This window comes from Leptonychotes weddellii, chromosome 2, assembly GCF_054177405.1.
Source record: "Leptonychotes weddellii isolate Sample4059 chromosome 2, ASM5417740v2, whole genome shotgun sequence".
NCBI lineage: Eukaryota > Metazoa > Chordata > Mammalia > Carnivora > Phocidae > Leptonychotes > Leptonychotes weddellii.
The window spans coordinates 72,476,033-72,497,849 of NC_138370.1; the positions used below are offsets into that span (position 1 = coordinate 72,476,033).

General features: G+C 43.1%; 1 protein-coding gene across 1 annotated transcript in view; it reads left to right on the forward strand.

Annotated features, from left to right (window-relative positions):
• The first annotated feature begins 732 nt into the window (after positions 1-732).
• RNF150 (ring finger protein 150) overlaps positions 733-21,817 on the forward strand; it is a 236,200-nt gene continuing 215,115 nt past the window's right edge. Inside the window, exon 1 of the mRNA XM_081813116.1 lies at positions 733-1,888. Coding sequence (XP_081669242.1) covers positions 1,405-1,888 — 484 coding nt within the window. The 5' untranslated portion in view covers positions 733-1,404. The remainder of the gene's footprint in view (positions 1,889-21,817) is intronic.

Here is a 21,817-nt window from a genome sequence, read left to right on the forward strand (position 1 = left end):
CACACTATAAACAATAACACAAAGAAACCTCCCTTGCCTGTTGACACTACCAGTCATGACAACCCAAATAAACACAGTGGAGAAACAGCTCACTCGGTTTCTTTTCTTATATAGAAACACCCATTTTGTAAGAAAACAAATGTCACATGTTTGCTTCCAGATGGGAGGAAAGAAACCCATACCTATACTCCCTCTAATAGAGTGGTCCCTAGGCCAGTAGCATGGGCATCACCTGGGACCTTGTTAGGTATGTCCTGGAGCCCTAACCCAGATGTAGTGAATCAGAAATTTTGTGGCAGGGCCCATCAGTCTGAGCTTTAACATCCCCCCTCCAGGTGATGCTTCTACACACTTAAATTTGATCGTCACTGCCCTAGATACTCCAGGTGTGGTGTTGGAAGGCCCTCGCTACCAATTTGCCTTAGCCTTTGGCCCTAGGGTGGGTAATTAGGGAGCTCGCTGCAGTTCTCCTGCACAGGATAAGGTTGTTTACGAGAGGCACGCTCGTTTCGCTATATTTAAGGCGCAGGAAGTTGTTCCTGCACGCATAGGTCTAGGGGTCGCTTCCCCTTTTGCCCCCACCTGGACCAAGTCCGAGACGGGGTTGAATTTGAGACCCGCCAGGGGTCGCTGCCGCCCATCAAGAAAGACCGAGAGAGCGTGGCAAGCGGACCCCAGAATCTTTGACATCACACTAAGCTCCTCCTTGCACGCACACATTATACACACACACAAACATATACGGACATACACAGACTTCGTACTCCCCTCCGGCCGCTCTCTCCCTCTGCCCCCGAGCCGTCCCTTCTCCAGCAAGTGTGTCCCTGGTGCGGCCACCCGGCGAAGAGAGGAGCGCAGCGTCCCCAGCGCTAGGGAGCCGGCGCGCCGCAGAAGCTGCCGCCGCGCCAGCAGCCGGATCCACTCCCCCGAGCGCTCGGCGGCGGCGGCGGTCGGGACGCCCTCGGCAGCACCTCGGGCTTCGAGCAGCCGCGCCCGCCCCCGCCGGGGCTGGAGCGCGCGGAGCCGCCACCCCGCAGCTCCTGGGGCCCCTGCCACCCCTATGAGAGAAGCAGAAGCCGCGCCAAGGAGCCGGACACTCGGCCGCTGGACCCCTCCGCAAGCCCAAGCGCCTCCTCCGCCCGCGCCCGTCCAGCGCCGCTGAAGCGAAATGCAACCGCCACGCTCCAGCTGAAAGGGGAAGGGGCCGGCGCCATCCCCTCACTCGGAATCCGGCCCCCGCGGCGGCTGCGCATCCCGGCCGCGGGCCCTCGGGTCCCCGGAGTGAACGGGAGGAGGAGGGGGAGGAGAAGCCGCCGGCCCGGGGTTGGCCGGGGCTGGGGAGGAGGGACGGGACGGGGCGGGGGGAGGGCGTGGGGGGCGGGAAGGGGGCCCCGGCGGATAAAGATGGCAAGGTCTCTCATCCAAGCGTGCCGTAGTCTGGCTCTCTCAACATGGCTGCTTTCCTTTTGTTTCGTGCATCTGCTCTGCCTGGACTTCACCGTGGCTGAGAAGGAGGAATGGTACACCGCCTTCGTGAACATCACCTACGCGGAGCCCGCGCCGGACCCCGGGCCCGGAGTGGCGGGCGGCGGCGGCACCGAGCTGCACACCGAGAAGACTGAGTGCGGGCGCTACGGGGAGCACTCGCCCAAGCAGGACGCCCGCGGGGAGGTGGTCATGGCCAGCTCGGCCCACGACCGCCTAGCCTGCGACCCCAACACCAAGTTCGCCGCCCCGGCCCACGGCAAGAACTGGATAGCCCTCATCCCCAAAGGCAACTGCACGTACAGGGATAAGATCCGGAACGCGTTCCTACAGAACGCCTCCGCGGTGGTCATCTTCAACGTGGGCTCCAACACCAACGAGACCATCACCATGTCCCATGCAGGTAAGCGCCCCGGGCGGGTGCGCAGCGGGCGCGGGGGAGGGGGAGCCCCAGGGGATGTAGGCGCCGAGAAGGATCCAGCGCCTGCCTCTTAGCTCCTTTCTGGGAAGTCTGCGCAGGAGACGCGTCTCTGTTCCCTGTGCCTATTAAGTTTTGCTTCGCGTTACTTCGGGGGGTTTACAGAGCAGGACTAATCGGATGGGGGAAAGGGGGGGGTACCAGAGAGTGTGTTCCGATTAGCATAGCGCCGCTGCGACGTGGGTTAGCCGAGGTGGGCTAACTTTTCCGAGGAGGATCTGGAAGGGGAAGTTTGGGAGCAGGGCTCGCATATTGCATATTTATTGACCGGCCCCGTACCTGTTTGGAACCGGTAGATCTGATAACTCAGCTCTGCACTAGTGTGTGCATCAGGTACACTCCTGATGCGGGCGTTTGTGTGTCAGGAGGCGGGTAGGGTTACTGGTGCTGGCAGCTCATCACCGCTAACTTGCTCCTTCAAGTCGGGTTTCAGCCCTTCGTGGGAGATTAAGAGCCCCCCCCCCCGCTGGGTTGACGCACATCGTAAATAATAATAAAAGTCCTGTGCTCTGTGTCATTCGGAGAAGCTGACGTGCAGGCACGATGGTAAATAATCCTCCACCAGCCAAGAAGAGCATGGTGGCCATAAAGTTATGCCTACTTTTCCAGTATTGCATTATCCTTTGCCTAATTGGGAGATTATGCTGAAGGCTTTCTTTTTGGCGAGAATGAGGCGACTTCAGGGTAGAAAGAATAAGCTTTTCTTAATGATTGAGGGGTGCCAGGGCCAGAAATACATTATTGCCCTGAAACTCGTATTTATTTATCCATAGGCCTGACATAACCACTGCTTCCGCGGTAGGAATAAAACAAAAAAACCTCTCCAGGCTTCTCCGCCATAACCAGCTACTTTTAGCAGACTGGCCTTCTTGAGTTGGGCCCTCCTTCCCTAGAGGGGTTCCTGGGTTGAGGCCGTAGCATCCATAAGGGGGCGGGGGGATAGAAATGACAGATGCATTTTCTGATTGGAGTTGCCTGATCAAAAATGTCATTTTCTTAGTAAACAGTGATGCTACTGAAATGAAATAACTAAGCTTTGGCTGTATTGTTGGGGGGGGTGCATTCTTGGGAACAAGTTTTCCTTCTGAGAGCTGTTATCACCTGTTAATGAGGTATAGCATTGGTCTGCCTCTGCTAATCAACACCAGCTGCCTTCAACAAGGAACCTGTCAAGCTTAACACAAACAGGTGAAATGGGGAAAGTTCAGTGCTTTTTAACACATAGGCCAGAAAAATGCAGCCCCTTAATTAATGAAGAGGAGAGGCAGTTCACTTAGAAACACTATGATACAGCATTTAGGAACACTTGATATATTTTCTTGGAGCTCAGCAGTTTTGTGGGGGAAAAGATTGTACCCCAACATTGAGTCCTAGGAGCACTACTTAAACTTTATGATATTCAAGGATTTGGAGGACCATGGAGGAGCACTTTAGGTCATGTAAAGTATCTTTAAACATTTAATATCTAAACTCTGACTTGAGGGGTTGTGAAGGTTTTTTTGGTTCTGTAAATTCCGAGAGGATTGTTAGCTAATTAGCAGGATTCCTTAAATGTTTCTCTGTGCGTATGCATGAGATGTTAAACTTGGCTTCTTTGAACAGAAAGAGGCATCATTTGTTCCTGTCTAAAAAGGTTCTCCAGAACTGCCAACACATTGGATCAATTAATGACTTGCCTGTTCTTAAAGAAAGCAGTAGGCTGATTTTTCCGTACAAATGATGCTTAAGACAGAGTGGGACTAAACAGTTTGGTAATAGTTTGAAAGTTAAAGGCTAAAAAATGTAAACGAAATTCTCTATTATTCTGTTTCCAAAAATATGTTAACGCGGTGTCAGCTAATGGCCATGAGACTTCCATATTGTCATTTGACATATTGCCACCTTAGGACTCTGTATTCACTTTAGTCAGAGATTGCATTGATTTCTGCTACAGGCTCATTATTAAGGAGATACATGACTGGGTGGCTTGGCAGACCCTTCACTTTTAAATATTTTTCCCAAATTTCAAACACTGAGATCCCAGCACTGATCTCGCTGTTCATGTCTTACCCTCAGCTCCAGAACTTGAAGGCTCTACTACTTCTAGTTAAGTCCAATTTCTAAATTCATCTTAGGAAATGGTGTATATTTTAGGCTCAAATCCATATTCTTATTTTGTGAACATGGGGTGCAACATGCCAGAGGATCCTTACATTTGTAAACTTTTAGAGTCTCCAAAAAGCTAACTAATGTCAGCCTTTGCCTGTTTTTCTTGTTTTTAAATCTCACCTCTCCTCTAAATCCTTTATTTTTGGAACTGATAGCTTTCAGATGAGCAGGTCAGAATTTAGTTATGCAATCCATCGTATAATATCTATGCATTTGGGGTGATATGACCCCAACACACCCACTACCTTGAAATTAAACAGAAATCAATTCCCCTTCCCCTTTCCATATAGACTTTCTGATTTTTTTTTTTTTTCCCTTGCTGAAATGATTTGGGTTTCTACAACTTCTGCAATATGGTCTCTCATTTACAAAGACACAGATTCTCCTGGAATACACAAGTAGTTTTACTTGGTAACCAGTTTTTAAAAGTCTTTTAAAAAATGACTGCTTTATGGAGAGAGAATTCGCATTTACAAGTCACACAAAGTATGCAATTTAACGGCTGTTACTATACTGAGAATTGTACAACCCTCACCACTAATTCCAAAAAGAAACCCTCTGTGCCTTAGCAGTTACTCCTCATTCCTCCGCAACCCCCTAGCCCTAGGCAATGACTAATCTACTTTCTGCATATTTGCCTCTTCTGGACACTTCATTTACAGATAGTTCCCCGAGTTAGAGTTACGATAGTTTGACTTTATGATGGTGTAAAAGTGATACAAATAAAGTAGAAACTGTACTTTGAATTTTGATTTTTAATCTTTTCCTGGGCTAGCAATATGCAGCTTGATCCTCTATAATGCCCGGCAGCGGCAGCCCCCAGAAGCTCCCAGCCACTCAGTCAGGAGGATAAACAACTGATACACTTAACAACCGTTCTGTACCCATATAACCATTCTGTTTTACTTTCAGTGCAGCATTCAATAAATTACATGAGATCTTTGGGGCGCCTGGGTGGCTCAGTCGTTAAGCGTCTCTCTTCAGCTCAGGTCATGATCCCAGGGTCCTGGGATTGAGCCCCGCATCGGGCTCCCTGTTCGACGGGAAGCCTGCTTCTCCCTCTTCCTTTCTCCCTGCTTGTGTTCCCTCTTTTCGCTCTCTGTCAAATAAATAAAAATCTTAAAAAAAAAAAAAAAAAATTAGATCTTCAACCCATTATAAAATAGGCTTTGGGTTAGATGATTTTGCCCAACTGTGGACCAATTGTTCTGAACATGTTTAAGGGAGGCTAGTCTGAGCTATGATCATAGGTTAGGTGTACTAAGTGCGTTTTCAACTTATAATGGGTTTATTGGGAGGTAATGCCATTGTAAGCTGAGGAAGATCTATAAATGGAACCATGTAATATGCGGTTTTATGTGACCTTGCTTCTTTCACTATCAATGCTATAGCATGTATGCATTCCTTTTTGTTGCAAATATTTTGTACGGATATACCACATTTCATTTATTCATCAATTAATGGGCATCTAGGTAGCTTCCGCTTTTTATGAATAATACTGCTACGAATGTTTGTGTCCAAGTTTGTGTGTGGACATGTCTCTTGGGTATATACATAGAAGTGGAATGTCTGGGTCCTTCACAACCTTTTGAGGAACTGCCTGATTGTTTCCCAAAGCAGCTGCATCATTTCACACTCCCACCAGCACTATATGGGGGTTCCATTTTCTCTATATCCTCATTAACACTTGTTACATTTTTTGCTTTGGCCAGACTGTTGAAGAGTGGTATCTTGATTGTGGTTTTAAGCTGCATTTCCTTGGGGACTAATAGTTTTAACATACTCTTGATTTTCTTTTTTTCCGCTTTTCATTTTGCTCCTTTTCTCCTTGCTAGCCATCACTTGTCTTTTCCTGGACTTTGAGCTCATACACTTTTTGTCTGACCAGAAGAGAGATTAATAGAGAAAAATCTACCTCTTCCAATTAAAGCCCACGGACCACAGATTTTACATGTCCCCTATAAAAGGATGTGGGGAAGTGCCTTCTTTGTGCTTTAGAGAGCCTCTAAGTTTTCCTTGAGTAAAAGCTATATGGGAATGTTGCTTCTGCCAGTGAGAGTGCCAGAAGTGAACTGTCAGGGGCAAGGTAAAGGCCCCGAGACCCCACTTACCTCCTTGGAGCTGGTCAGATGCCTGTGAACCTTCTTAGGCTACAGTCTGAGGAAATCTCAGAAATCTGTAGTTGCAGTTTTGGGAAGTGGTTAATCAGTGTAACCTCTAGAGCCAACCACTTGAGTTTGTGTCCTCACTCTCCTGCTTTCTTACTGTGTATCTTTTTTTTTTTTTTTTTTTAAAGATTTTATTCATTTGAGAGAGTGTGCGCACACGCACAAGCAGGGGGAGGGGGCAGAGGGAGAGGGAGAAACAGGCTCCCCACCGAGCAGGGAGCCCGCTGCGGGGCTTGATCCCGAGACCCTGGGACCATGACCTGAGCCCAAAGCAGACGCTTAAACCACTGAGCCACCCTGGTGCCCCTCTCACTGTACTTTCAGCAAGTGACTGCACACCTCAAGGGCTTCAGTTTCCCTGTTTGTGAGATGAGATAACAGTACCTACCTTGGTTCGTATGGTAATTAAATGAGTCAGTACCTGTACGGTGCTTACCTCTAGCCGGCACCTAGCAGTCAATAAATGTAACCCTTATAAGCATTGTACACGGTGATACACAGAGCCTTAAGCTGGATCATCAGACCCTTAGGGTGCACTGAGGCCCTGGGAAAGGTCGCTTTATTTACCCTCTCCTGCTTTGGAGACCAGAGCGGTAGTGCTAATTTCTGTTCGTGGCTTCTGTGATTTGAGACAGGGTATTGCAGCTCCCTCTGATGGTTGGTGAACATTTGAGGATTCTCCTGTTGCGTATGCGCTTTTGCTCTTGGCTTAAATTGAAATCTGCTAGCAGGGACCTGCATGATATACATGGTAGATCTGTGAGTGTGTGGAGACAGTTTGTGACTGGGTTGTGACATTTAAGGAAGGATACATTTTTAAAGAATGTATTTGCTCTCTTTGTCTATTGCTAGTGTATAGTGAAAGGGAAATGAGAAGACTAAATGTCTAGCTGAATGGAAGAACTTTTTTTTTCTTAACATATATTGCATTATTTGTTTCAGAGGTACACATCTGAGCTTCAACAGTCTTGCACAAAGAATGGAAGAACTTTTGAGGGACTTGGTCCCTAATAGTCCTTAGAGACAACAGAAGGGAAGAGATGGTTGAATTGTTTAGAGAATAAGCTCAGCTTGGTGAGGAGGAGCCCAGGATGGAGTATATCCTTTGTATATTAGGACTTGACCAGGGTTGGAGGAGAAAACAGGAAGCTTATTGACACTTTCTTGTTTTGGTGGGTGCTAAGAGTTTAATTTATGGGTTCATGCTACATTTGTGGCCGGTATTTTAATTTCTAAAGTCTACCTTTGCCTTAACCTCTATAAAGGAACTAGCTGCTATAATTTACTTTCTAGGACATGTGTGGTTTTGCTTTAATTAGTATGTTTGCATTAACTCTCTTCTTTAGCATATTGTAGTTCTCTCTCTGGGAAGTAATAATGTTGGCCATGGAGTGCTTACTCGGTCAGGCGTGTTGTAAGCACCTTATGCATATTAGCTCATTTAATTCTCCCAACAACACTCAGATGGATACTATTATCCCCGTTTCACAGACCAAGGAACTGAATGAAGCCTGGACAGGAGAGGTGCCCTGCGGGTGGCAAGTGGTGGAACCAGGCTTGCAAACCTGAGTAGTGTATCTCCTGAGCGTGTGCTTATAACTGCTCCTTCATATTCCCGCAACTTGAAAGGATGCTATAAAAACTAGACGTGGACTGTGATGACTTAATGGATAACAACAGGAAGTGAGCTAAAGCTGATTTCTTAGTTCAGAATACTTTAACAAGTCTATGGGCTGGATGCACTGTTGACTCACAGGCTGCATTTTTGTGCTGGAAGAGATGGGACCTTATGTTTAGGGCTCTCTGCCTTCAGGCATGCCTCTGATTAACCGGCTTGGGGTCAGTCGCTTTTTCTATTCTGGATCTCCGTTTTCTCTCCCTATAAAAGGTTTCGGTTAGTTGATCACTAAGAGTTGTTTGAACTCCATAATTCCTTATACATTCAAAAATCAGAATATTTCCACTAAAATTCAGATTTCTGGCTCTTCATCACAAGAAGTGACGACAGGGACTTGTGTCCCACATGGCAGCAGCCGGCTGGAGCAGAACAGTGGTTAGCCATTGATATGGGCAATGTGCTCTTCAGTTGGCCCTAGTCCCCATCACTTCTGGCCTGTGCCACTCCTTTATGCCCCTGCCTCAACCCCAAGGCCAGTGTATTTGGGGCCCCCGCTTTATTGAGTCAAACCAGGGTGAATGAAGAGAAGTTCTAGAAAGCAGACTTCTTTTAGTAAAGGGAAATGTTCACAGGGATAGAACTGTATGAGGGGGAGAGGCTTCCTGGGGTAGATGAAGCTTTCTCTTGTGTTCAGATTGAAATTGAACGGGGTTGTTGTGGAATTGCTAAATGTAGGAGTCGTGCACAGAGTTCCACTGGCTGATACCTTAAGGGTCTTCTGAAGCCTGAGCACCCATGATTTTCTATCATTTGGTTATTTAAGAAACACTGAAGAGCCTCAGTTTCCACTTCGCTTTTCTCTATGTGTCTTAAGAGGAAAATATCATTTACGCTTGTTCTTAACCTCCCAGGCCAAACAATTGCACCCTCCGCACTTAGTGTTTATGTACTTACTTTTGTGGCACGGAACTGCTTCTTCACCTGACTCTCTAATGGCAGACAGACCTCCAATAGCCAGGAATTCCAGACTCTGTTATTAAAAGCCATAATTCAGTGTCAGATAACATTCCTGGCAGTGTAATTTAATATGGCCTGGGCATTTCAAGAAACCATATGACTTGTTTACTCAGTTCGGGTCATAGAAATACATGTCTGGGGGATTTGGAAGAATCCTACCATCCACCTCTCAATCTTCAGTAAGCCTTCCATCCTCCTCTCTCCTGATGGCTCTGTTCTTAAAGATCCCCAGGCTTCTCAAAAAGGAAGGAATTTTATGACTAGGAAATCTGGAAAGATTTAGAAAGAACCTGGGACTTCAGAACTTCTAGTTTTTCAGAAAGGAGCAGTTGTGCTTCTTGATGCAACATTAATTTGTCTAGAAACCAGGCTCCGTTTTTGAAAAGGAACGTAACCATTATCGTTGCATTTCTGAACATAAAAGTTAGTATATAAAGAATTTAATATTTTAACAGCCCCTGAAAGTCTTCGGCTTATCCCTAGAGGAGATGCTCCATGTTGTAAACACTCTAGAGGCCATCTTCCCTTACTGCTGAGTGACTGAGGTGATGCCGGAATTCCCTGTATTTGATCATGTAAAGTGAGAGATGGTAAATTTGAGTTAAAATGGAACTCACATCCTATTCGGATTATCTCCACTTTTGAGGATTTTGTTGGTAATATAAAACCCCGAGAGAAAAAAAAGGCCGCCTTGTGCTGCATGATTGTTCTTTATGAAGCTGCAATTACAGTGGTTTTGTCCCATGGAAACCTTGTCTATAGGTATAATGTCATCTTTTATTTTAAACTCTAAAGGATTAATCCCTTGGCAGTTTAACTTAAGGTAAGAGAAGTGTGTTTTACAGATTGAAATAAAAATATTATGTTTCTAGTCCTTTTTTCTATATGAGAGGAAAGTTAAATTTCTTTTACTTCAAAAGCATTGGTAATTGATTTCTGTAAGTATCTTAAAAATTTTTGTCTTTTCCATAATAAGTGTAGAAACACTTTTTAGTAGAAATAATCATTTGTCATAAAATTAAAGCTTATGCATAGATTGTTAGCCTTTTTTGTATGAAATACAGGTTCATGCATTTAATAAAGGTTAAAGATTAGAAATAATTTTGTGTTAAATGTATGGCTCATTCATGTCCTTTCCAGGCAAAAATCTATAATTAGTACATATTTTAGGTAAGATCCAAGCAATGTTTTCTTTTTTAACCAATTCAACCTATCTCTCCATCATAGTTTTTTTTACATAGTTCACTAAAACACTATTGAAAAGGCAAAGATGGGACATTTTTCTAAGTGTTGACCTGCACAAATCCTTTTTTTTTTTTTTCTGAAATTTTTCTCTTTTCTGGTCCCCACTTTCCACAGAAGATATTTTTCAGGCTATTCTGTAGCTGTGAACTCAACTAAACCTCCATCAGGAATGTGATTTCAAATGTCCCAAAGAATAGTGGAACAGGAAAGATGTTTTCCCCTTTATTTACCAGAAATATGTGTGAACTGTGTAAAAAGCTGCTTGAAATGGTCTTCGTCCTGGATACCCACAGGACTGGCTGCCTCTGTCAGGTCCCTTCTCTAAAGTGAGTGACCTCACCACTAAGGCACTCTCCAGCTCCTCTATTTAAAATAGCAGCATCCCTCCCCCACTCACCATTCCCAGCACTCCCTACCCCTCCCCTGCTTCATTTTACTTCTCATTAACACGTTCCATTGTCTGTCTTCCCCCCGCCCCCACATAAGAGCCACAAGAAACAGGCTTTAATTTTTTGTTCATCGTAAAGTTCCCAAAGCCTAGGAGTCCCTGGTGCATGGAAAGTGCTCAGGAAATATTAAGATCTGTTAAATAACCTGGAGATTAGAAAGATAGACCATGAATATGTTTCTAATGTCATGAAAAAATATTCTGACACTAAAATTTTTCTTAGCTTTTGACTTACGTAAGTGAAGTCAGGGAGATTCTAATTAGAGTCTCCTGTTAAAATGTTTATTCCTCCTGTAGAATGTGGCAGGAAGTAAGTGCCTGGTTCATGTCCTTGGTCTGAAGGGAAAAAGACATGAGCAGAAGGGTATCAAAAACAAGTTGTAACCAAATACAGTTCTGGACATGTGTTTATTGTCCTGCTTTAGAAAATACATTTTTCTCGTTTTAAATGAGAGACACATGCTTTATAGAAAAACTTAAGGGGCGCCTGGGTGGCTCAGTTGTTGAGCGTCTGCCTTCAGCTCAGGTCGTGATCTCAGGGTCCTGGGATCGAGCCCCACATCAGGCTCCACGCTCAGCGGGGAGTCTGCTTCTCCCTCTCCCACTCCCCTTGCTTGTGCTCTCTCTCCCTTGCTGTCTCAAATAAACAAAATCTTTATTAAAAAAAAAAAAACTTGAAAATATGGAACATTTAAAAAGAGGGAAGATAATAAAAACCATCTATAACCCAACCACTCAAATCTTTTTTTTTTTCATAATGTGGATACATATTTACTTTTACCAAATTGGGAATATATTGCATGTTTTATAGTTTTCTTAAATTTAAGGGTACATTTTGAAATTTGTTTCCATGATATTTCTGTGATGATCCCACTTTCCCCCTACATAAACAGTGCTACTGTAAACATCCTTATTTACCTAAAAATGGGTGCATATCCATGATTACTTCAGTCAAGTTCCTCAATATGGGACTAGTTAGAGGTTTTTCATGGGTAGCGTCGAGCAGGGTTTTGGTAACCCACTTAGTGAAGTCTTCAGAGGTATGCTCACTCTCTAGGATGGCTCCACTGAAGGAGAAAGAATACGTCTGTCAGTTACAGGTGCTGCTGTGGGGGCCTAGCCTAGCTTTTCTGCATGACTTTGCTCCAAGCTAGACCAGTCTGGCAGCTGGGGCAAGATACAGAAGGGCGCCAATCAGAAGAAATGAAGCCTGGGTAATAAAATCATTAGGACTGCAATTGGTGGAACCCCCTCTGTTCCCTTACCTTTATCTAAGTCTTGGAGATGTTAAGTGCAGATTGTGTTAGGAAATGCAGGTTTCAGTTGTGGTTCTACCTCAAATTGGCTTTACCATTGGCAAGTGACTTCCCTGCTCTGGGTCTCCTTTTCTTCCATTTGAAAGTGATGAGCAGGAGGCTCCTGGAGGGGGTCATGGTTTAGAGCAGTGATTCTCCACTCTGGCTGCACATTAGAATCACCTGGAGAGTTTAAAAATTACAGATGCCCAGGTTCCACATGGAGAGATTCTGATGTAATTAGTCTGGTGGGCAGAGCACTCTCCAGATGATTCTAATGTGCAGCTGGGGTTGACAACCACCACACTGGGTGAATCCAAAGGCCTCCTTGAGTTCTTACATTCCATAGTTCTTAATAATTTAAAGAGCTACTGTTTTTTTCCTTCGATAGTATCTGAATTCTACATGGGAATTTTTTAAATTTCAGGATTATAATTAAAACTATGAGGGTGTATACAATAAGTATTATTTCAAGACATGAGGTAGTGATTGACTAATAATCAGATTTTGGAGACCAGCAAGAACACAAACAGATGGCAAACACAGCAAGTACAGGAAAGCACACAAACTTCTGTAATAGTCAAAAAGAGTACAATAATGAGTCAGAAAAGATTAGACATTTTAATTAAGTTGGGTGAAATTTCAGTGATGTGCTAAATGTTCGTTATCTTGATTGTAGGCTTCTGGCATAAGAGGTAGAGATTGCCATGGTACTTTTACTGAGTAGGAAATATCACATTTGGCACCTCATGGTTGTCATTACCCAGTTCGGGAGGCCTCATATGGTGGTGATGGTGGTAAAAAAAAAAAAAAATCTGGTACCCAGTTGGCCTGGGCCTGGACTCTGACAGAGTCACTTGCCTAGGGAGACCTAAAGCACCATAGGTATGGAGATAGAAACTTGAAGTTCTCTGGTTGGTGAGAGTGATGGGAGGACTCTAGGATTTGAGCATAGTGGAAAAGGAGCTGCCAAGAACAGAGAGTCTTGCCGGGCAGAGAGGACTGGAAGCTCAGGAAGCAAGTGATTAACCTAAGTCTTCACCTGTGAATGGGCCTCATGTGTTATCCATCAGAACTGTTGTGAACCTACGCTACGCAGGAAAGGGGCAACTGTGAGCATTTAATGTTAACTATGATTATTGTCAAAATAAATATATTCGGACTCAGACTACAATCTGACCAGCTGATTCCCAGCCATCATGATCTCTGCCTGGACCGCTGTCACTCCTGGCTGATGTCCAGCTTCCCCTCCTGCCCCCTGCAGTCTGGTCCCCATGCTGCAGACAGAATGAAGTTTCAAAAATCAAAGGACATCACTCCCTGGCTCAGATCTTCCAGGGTCTGCGTATCATACTTGGAACCAAGTCCAAGTTCTTGCTGCCACCCCCAGGGCCTGGCCCGGCTTGGCCCCTGCCTCCTGTCCAAGCCTCTTTTCCAGCCATGTTTCCCCTCCCTCTGTCTTTCCCAGCCCCTCTTGCTGGTCCTCAGATATGCCCAACTTACTGCCACCTCGGGGCCTTTGGAATGCTTTCCTCCAGCTTTTCTGATAGAATTATGTATTTATACAGCAAATCATCTCTTTATACTTCTGAAATGTGTGAGAATGACTCCCAAACAGGAATATCTGGTAGACATGTTATCTGTTTCCCCCTTATTTAACCAACTTTTTTTTTTTCTCAATTCCACTTGCTCTTATGTCGCCTGTACCCTGAGGGGAATATCTTTCAGTAAAGTACAGTATGGTGGCTCTGGAATCATGGGAGTTAAGCACTCAAGTGGGCAGGGAGAGTTACTAGTCACCACGCTCAATTTTTGCAGGTTTTCTCCAGAGTTTTGCATGGCTCCTTTGCTCTGGAGGTCTGCAAGGGGTCTTTTTTTTTTTTTTTTTTTTTAACGGATAATCTAATAGAAATGTCCTTTGGAGTCAGCTGTTATGAAATACAGCAAGAGATCTGAAAGAAGTAGCTGGGCATAGTGCTGCCTGGATGTTTTTACTCGGAGTTGGGCATCTGGTAGACGTCATACTTCAAGGGGACCCGAGTGTTACTGCAAGGTTATAGGTTGATGGTAAACCCTACCTGTATAGTTTATGAATCTGTCTCTCTGTGTACACACTACTTCATTCCAGAAGAATCTAAAGTTAATGGGGCAGGGAAGAGGATGTCAGGATTTCTCCAATGAAGGAAAATAGTAAATTACAAATGATCGGTGAGATACGCCAAATTGTGACCTTTTGGGCAATGAGAGAAATCTCAAGTTTTCTCTTAAATCTGAGTAAGGAATTTGTTAAAGCAACTGTTGGTTGCAGCATTGAAGTTTTCTCTAGAATGTATTTAATTTCTTACGTATTTGCATGCCTTTACTTTTTGGCTCTTAACTATATGCACAGAGTTTGAAGCAATTAAGTGATATTATCCCTATCAATTTAAGAGTTTATTTCTATAGAAAACACATACTGCATCATTACTTTGTTGTTCTTTCCTTTCATAAATGCATTGATTATATGAAACGGATTCTATTTTATTGAGATGAAATCTCCTGCTAGACTGTGAGCTTTCTGAGTGCAGGTGCTTTATGCCTCCTAGCCCCTTGCCCTGGTAACTGGCAATCATTCAAGAAACCCATGCTAATCTGCGGTAATATTAATCTGGTGAATCATGACTCATCTTGATGCCATTCACCTGGTGGGAGGTACCTGGCCTTCATACCAAGCATTTAAAGGAAATAATCAGCCTCTTATGAGGCTCACCTTGCACACACTAAGCCTGCACAGGAGAGGTTAAATGTCCCTCTCACGGGGCCATGCTCAGAAAAAAAAAAAATGCAGTGATGCTTTATTACATACAATCTAAGTTCTGTACATTAAAAAGTCTTTAGTATCTTTCATCCTGTTGACCTTTATGACTATCTTGAAAAACCATTTACCTAACTTGATTCTTTTAAACTAGAAAGTCATCTTCTCTTTGGTAAAATGAAATGACTCTTGTAATTTGGTTTACTGCTGTCTAATACTAACCAATTTACTCCCTTTTTTCGGGAGATACTATATTAAGTATATCTTAGCTTATTACTCAAGAAGACTTTGTGTTTTATTTAGTCCTCTTGTGAAAAATACATTGTAGGTAAAAGGAAAAAAAGCCATTTTCTTTAGTGAAGCTAAATAGAACCTTAGAAGCATTTTTGAACCGTAGCATAACCATGAGTCTGCTCATTATTTTTATATTTATTCTTTGAAAAGGTGGCACGTAATTACTACGGTACATTTTGTGCATTTCAGAGTAAGTGATATTGACATTAAAATGAAATTTGAGTAGGTTAGGATATTGGAACACAGTGCTTGCTGTCACTGTTCGGTTAAAACAATTGCAGTTCATTGACTCATGCAAATATATTCTGTTTCCTGTTTGCATTTCATCACTTTTACCATCAGAATAATTTGAATAAGAAAACAACAGCTCAAACTCTGGCCCTTGATTGATTTGCTTATTGAAATGGGGCATCATTTTTCAAAGGAAGAGTAACCCTGAAATAGGCCATTTCCTTGCTTGGCCTATCTGGTAACCACCATATTTCTAAAAAAAAGATGTCACACAGGGGGGCTGATTGGTGGGAGGTGGGGGAGTGTCACTGTCAGTATTCACTCCACTGTCATGTGCTTCTGGGTGAGTCTCAGCCCCAGATTCCATCCATCTTTTTCAAGGAATGGAAATTTCTGGCGAAGAAGACATGCTTCCTTTCTGTAGCTAAGAGGCAGTTTGAAGAAGCTACTACTTCAACCCCATGTGACAAGTGTTCTATAAGTGTACAGTGTTTGCTGTTATTGAACTATACTCCAGGTGAAGAAAAACCTGAGACTCAAGGAAACAGGATCATCCAAAACGGGTGGGTGTCCAGTTGCCAAGGTGACAGAGCAGCAGGGTTCAAAGGCAAGAAGGTATGACATAACCCTCTCTACCTTCCCGTGCCTTGCTGTCTAGCAACGCAGTGATGGACACAGTCGGACTGTGCCTTGCTGCTATTCATGAGTTTAGGGCCATTCAACAGGCCCAACACCAGTTCCCCAGGGATTAGGGCCCGCGGAACGGGAGCTCTGACAAAGCTTCAGGTGAGATGACCAGATGATAGTGGGGGAGCCGAGCCCATCAGCAGCCACTCTTGGGGGGGGGGCATGTATATAATAAATAATGTAAATGGGAATAATAAATAATAGCCACTGTGCTCTTTCCGCATGCCCCGTCTTCTCTTCCCATGGAAGACCACTGAGGGAAATTCTACTTTTATGAATAAGCCCAGACATTCTTTCAGCAAATCACCTCTTCTGGCTCCAGGCTTATATATTAAATCTGCCACCTTGTTTATTAGAACTCCACAAATCTTGGTTGGACTTAATAAATATTAGAAGGAAGAGAGTGGATGCTCGTGAACACATAAGGCTCTAGGCACTGTGTTAGGTGTCTTTCATACTTTACTCCTTTCACAGACCCTGTGAGTTGGAAACTTGCCCAAAGGCACAGATGGACAGAAGCAAAGCTGGTATTTTAATCCAGATCTATATAAATTTCAAGTATATTGTGAGGCGTGTAGGCTTTCTTTGACTTTCTACTAATTTTTGTTTCAGTGTACTTTTTTATGAAGGGAAAAATTTCTTTATAGATAATCTGTATAGAAACTTTGTTTCCCATAAGAATTGGGAAACTTAGTCTGCCATTGTTAAATTTATTGCATATCTGCAGCAATGTAATTCCTTGGTTGCACAAGAAATATTTTTTATTGAAGTATAAGGTATAAATTACTATGGATTTAATTGTTCCACAAGTCAAACCTTGTCCCCTGTGGATATGGTCATGTCTTTGGTATATTATAGTCCTTGTCTGTAAATTGTGGCGTAAAGAATAGTTCTAGTTCGAGTGATTTATTCCCATCAGTTAAAAACGATGGTGTTCTTAGAGAATTGCATCAGGCTTTTGTCTACTAATGCTATTAAAGTAAAAGGGTCTCTGCAAATTTCTACCACTGAATGTTATTTTTAGCTTTATAAGTAAATCATTCCCTTCAAATTTATCCTACTGTGATTTTCCTAAGTTTGTAATTACTCTTAACATTGCAAGCCACTGCCAAACCCCATTTACCAGAAAAATATTTCCAGGTCAAAATAAAAGAATGATACTGTTACTGTCATTATGGGAATTTAAAAATAGGTGTGTGTATACGTGTGTGTATATATAGTATATAGTTTAGAATTTTAATTGGACTTGGATGATGTCTGATTCATGTAATCCCAGAACAGTTTTGCTTGCTCATTAAATTGCTACACCCTTGATTTTAAATAAGATTTTCTTTAATTGGGTTTGTGGTTCTTCATGCTCAGTAATTCACTTGTCTATTTTTAGTGTTCTTCTGTTGCTTATTTTAACATTCCTAGTATATTCTACTTGTAAGATTCTTATTAGAGTACTCCTGAGAATTTTTTTTCTTTACATATGTACATTGTTTTATCTTGTTCACAAATCTCCCCGGGTGCAAGTAGGCCAAAAAGGCCCTTGTAGCGTGACCTTTTATCTGCCTGCCGGTCAGTGGATTTGTAATTTTTTTCGTCTATATTACCAGAATTACCCGGGTATTACTTATATTACTTATTCAACCACAAAATAGAAACAGACTTTTACTGAAAGATTTCAGAGATCATCAATTTTGATCACTTTATTTTATTGACAAAAAATACGAATTAATCATTTTATTTTTTAAAAAAGATTTTATTTACTTGACAGAGCATGCGTACACAAACAGGGGGAGTGGCAGAGGGAGAAGCAGGCTCCCCACTGAGCTAGGAGCCCGATCAAGACTTGATCCCAGGACCCTGAGATCATGACCTGAGCCGAAGGCAGATGCTTAACGGACTGAGCCACCCCTAAATGATTAGGGGCCCCTAATCATTTTATTTTATCAAGGAAAACCATGAAGCCCCAAGAGTTTGCCTTACTGGAGACTACCTAGCAGGGGAGAAGTGTAGTTGGGAGGGACACTCACTTGGGTGGTATCTGGGACAGGTTTAGGGACCACTTCCTCTGGATTAGAATTCTCTACCTTGGCACTATTGGCATTTTGGGCCTGATAACTTACGTACATCACAGGTTTTGTGATGAACACTGGTTAATTTCTGTCCTCCTCACTCCTTGGGCATGGCCCTTCAGGTTACTTAGCAGATAACTCCCCCCGCCCCCAACCTCGGTGCATCCAGAGGAGCAGATTTTGCCCTCTGCTACTGAGATTGCCAATATAGCTGATTGGCTCTGTAGCCTCTGAACAGTTGCTTTCTGAACGGTTTGAAAGCATCTTCCATTGATAATGCACAGCTCAGGTGTCATCAGAGGCCTAGGAGGAAGTTGTGTGCAGAATGTTCTCAGTACTCTTCGTTCCTTTTTATGTGGGTCCTTGGTCTTATGTGTCCTGGCAACTTAGGTAGCCTTGAACTCCTGTTTGTTTCACCCCCATTTGTAAGGTTGCAGTAAGCCCCAGGCTGCTGCTTTGTTTGGTCACTATGATTTGAGATCCCACTTCACAAATTCCCTGGGGGTTGGGGGCAGTTGGGGAGGCAGCAAATGTACGGCTCCCCTCAGTGTATTTTCCTTTTTTCTAGGCTCTTGGCCCCTCATGTCCTTGTTGCCTTGATTATTCTCATCTTAAATTGCTATTTGTTTTTTTTTAATCTTCTGTTAATTGTGAAGGTTATTCTGTTACAGTCTGTTCCATCATAGGTTAAAAAAAAAATTAGCCTATTTATTTTTGTTTATGCATTTCTGTTCCTAGGATCTGCTATCTATTCTCTTGCTCTCAAGGCCCGTCTTAAATGCTTCCTCTTTTCTGAGGCATTTCCTTATGCTCCCTTCTAGATGTGAACTCTTCCTTACATGTTCTCAGACTTTTTGTACTTGTTTTAAAGTATTTGGCATATTTTAACCATGAATCTTATGTTTGCGTATCCCCATCCTTAGATTTGGAGTGACCTGAGGGCAGAGTCATTCCTTCTATACCCTGAATTCCTTTGTACTACCTAGTACAGAGGACTGACCTTCTACAAAGCAGGATGTTGCTCAGGATGTTGTACAGAACTGAAATGACTGTAGAGTGCTAGCATGGGCAGTAGACGTCTTCAAGCTTAGAACTAGAATTTTTACCATACAAAAAAAAATTTTTTTTTTTTTTAATTTTATTTATTTGACAGAGAGAACGAGAGAACACAAGCAGGGGGAGTGGCAGGCAGAAGGAGAGGGAGAAGCAGGCTCAAAGCTAAGCAGAGAGCTGACATGGAACTTGATCCCAGGACCCTGAGGTCATGACCTAAGCTAAAGGCAGATGTTTAACCGACTGAGCCACCCGATGCCCACAAAATGTCTTGATACATGACAGGAACAAAGAGGCACAGTAATGGTATTATATTATTATTATTATTATTTTTAAAGATTTATTTATTCATTTGAGAGAGCGAGAATGAGAGAGAGTACATGAGAGGGGGGAGGGTCAGAGGGAGAAGCAGGCTCCTCGCCGAGCAGGGAGCCCGATGCGGGACTCGATCCCGGGACTCCAGGATCATGACCTGAGCCGAAGGCAGTTGCTTAACCAACTGAGCCACCCAGGCGCCCTGGTATTATATTATTTGTAATAAGATTGGGCTGGGGGTAAAGAGCAAAGCAGACCTAATTAATTCCCTTTTTTCCCTTATTTTATGAAAGTATCACTGCCATTCGTTGACCACTCTGTATCTCTCATTGTGCTATGAGCTTTTACATAGGTTATCTCACTTAATCCTCTCAGAAACCCTCTGGGGTTAGATTATTTTGACTACAGATGAGGTTATTAAGTTTAAGCAACATGCCCCAAATCACACTCATTTGGTGGCAGAATTGGAACTTGAGCACCAGTGAAACTCCAGAGCCTGAGCTGTGAGCACATATTATGGGATGTATTCCCTGTCTTTGGGCTGCAAGGAACTGTTAAAAAGAAGATAAATGAAAGTTCCTTCTATTGACATGCAAATATGTTTACTTAGCTTGCTATGTAAATGCAACGAATGTTGCATGTTGAATGATGTTGAGCCTCCCTGTGTTCAGCTTTAAAATGGCAATCAATATGGTACTTAGCAACATGTTGAGCCTCCCTGTGTTCAACTTTAAAATAGCAATCAATATGGTACTTAGCAAATTTTGTTGAATCTAAAATACCACTGATTTTAAGATGTAAGAATATCTTATTACACTGAGGAAAAAAAAAAAACAATATCACAACTTTGATATGGTATTGTTTATAAGAAGCATCCTGATTTCAGAGATGTTAAAATGTAAAAAAAAAAAATCTTCATAGAATTGAGCTACCATGTCATCAGTTGTGAGAATTTTATGAGCATGAGTGTATAGCACTTAGTGTAGAACCTTTTAAATGATTAAACATAGGACCATAAAATATTGATAATGAACCAGTACGTAATCTAAGAAAAGACATGGAATTTATTTAAAAAAAAAAAAAAAAAACAGCAGCGCCTGGGTGGTTCAGTCATTAAGCATCTGCCTTCGGCTCAGGTCATAATCCCAGGGTCCTGGGATCAAGCCCCACATCGGGCTCCCTGCTCTGCGGAAGCCTGCTTCTCCCTCTCCCACTCCCCCTGCTTTGTTCCAGCTCTCACTGTGGCTTTCTCTGTCAAATAACTAAATAAAATCTTTTTTTTTTTTTTTTTAAAGATTTTATTATTTGAGAGAGAGAATGAGAGAGAGCACGAGAGGGAAGAGGGTCAGAGGGAGAAGCAGACCCCCTGCTGAGCAGGACGCCCGATGCAGGACTCGATCTAGGGACTCCAGGATCATGACCTGAGCCGAAGGCAGTCGCTTAACCAACTGAGCCACCCAGGCGCCCCACTAAATAAAATCTTAAAAAAAAAAAAAAAAACTAGAAAAATATTCTCAAGACAAAAGCTTGCTGGTACCAACTAGAGTATGTAAGGATTATTAGCCTGGCCAGAAGAGCTCTGCAGACTGGTGTGCCCCAGTGCTTGTAATCAAGATGTGCTCCCCAGGTCTGAAGCAGGCATGGGCCCAGAGCACTGCAGAGATGCGTTCCTCCCAGCCTTCCTCCCTGAGTGGTATGCTCAAGAAGGAACTGGAACAACTTGGTGGGATGGGAGGGAGAATGGATACCAGTTAATACGGTGTGAACCGTCATGGTGCCTGTAATGGAAGGTGTAATTGATGTGTTGGGATGTGTCAAAAGACCCCCAGAATAGCTCAAAGAATAGAAGTGGTTGACCTCTCTCTCTTTGCCTTGGCCCAGGGTAATGACATTTTAATCATTCAACAAAAGAACAAAAGACATCCCTATTGGCATGGATGAAGTAAGAGCTAGTTAAAATGGTTTGAGCTTTTCTAGTCTTCTTGGAAATTCTATTCATGTAGTAAGGAGGGTAATACATGATACAGACAAGATCCCCTTTCCATGGAGCGCATATAGCATGGGAAGCTTATCAGATGATGTAGCAGGCAGGCCTCATGACCATTTGCACATGTCGCCATCACTTGAGCGCCATTATGTTCAGAAGGAAATGAACATTTTCAAGGGTTTACTGTCAGGCAGGCATTGTGCTGGCCTGTCACATCATTTTTTAGATAGGCTGCATGGCTTACTGGTTAGAGCCAGGCTAGACCCAGTCTGCGTAGGCACAGATCCCAGTTCTGCCTCATAATAGCTTTGCTACCTGATATGCGTTAACCTCCCTGGTTCAGTTTCCTTGTATATAAAATGGGAAAAATGGACCTATTTCACGAAGTTTTTATAAGAATTAAATGGGTTAATTTATTTTTTTAAATTTTTTTATTATGTTAATCCCCATACATTACATCATTAGTTTTAGATGTAGTGTTCCATGATTCA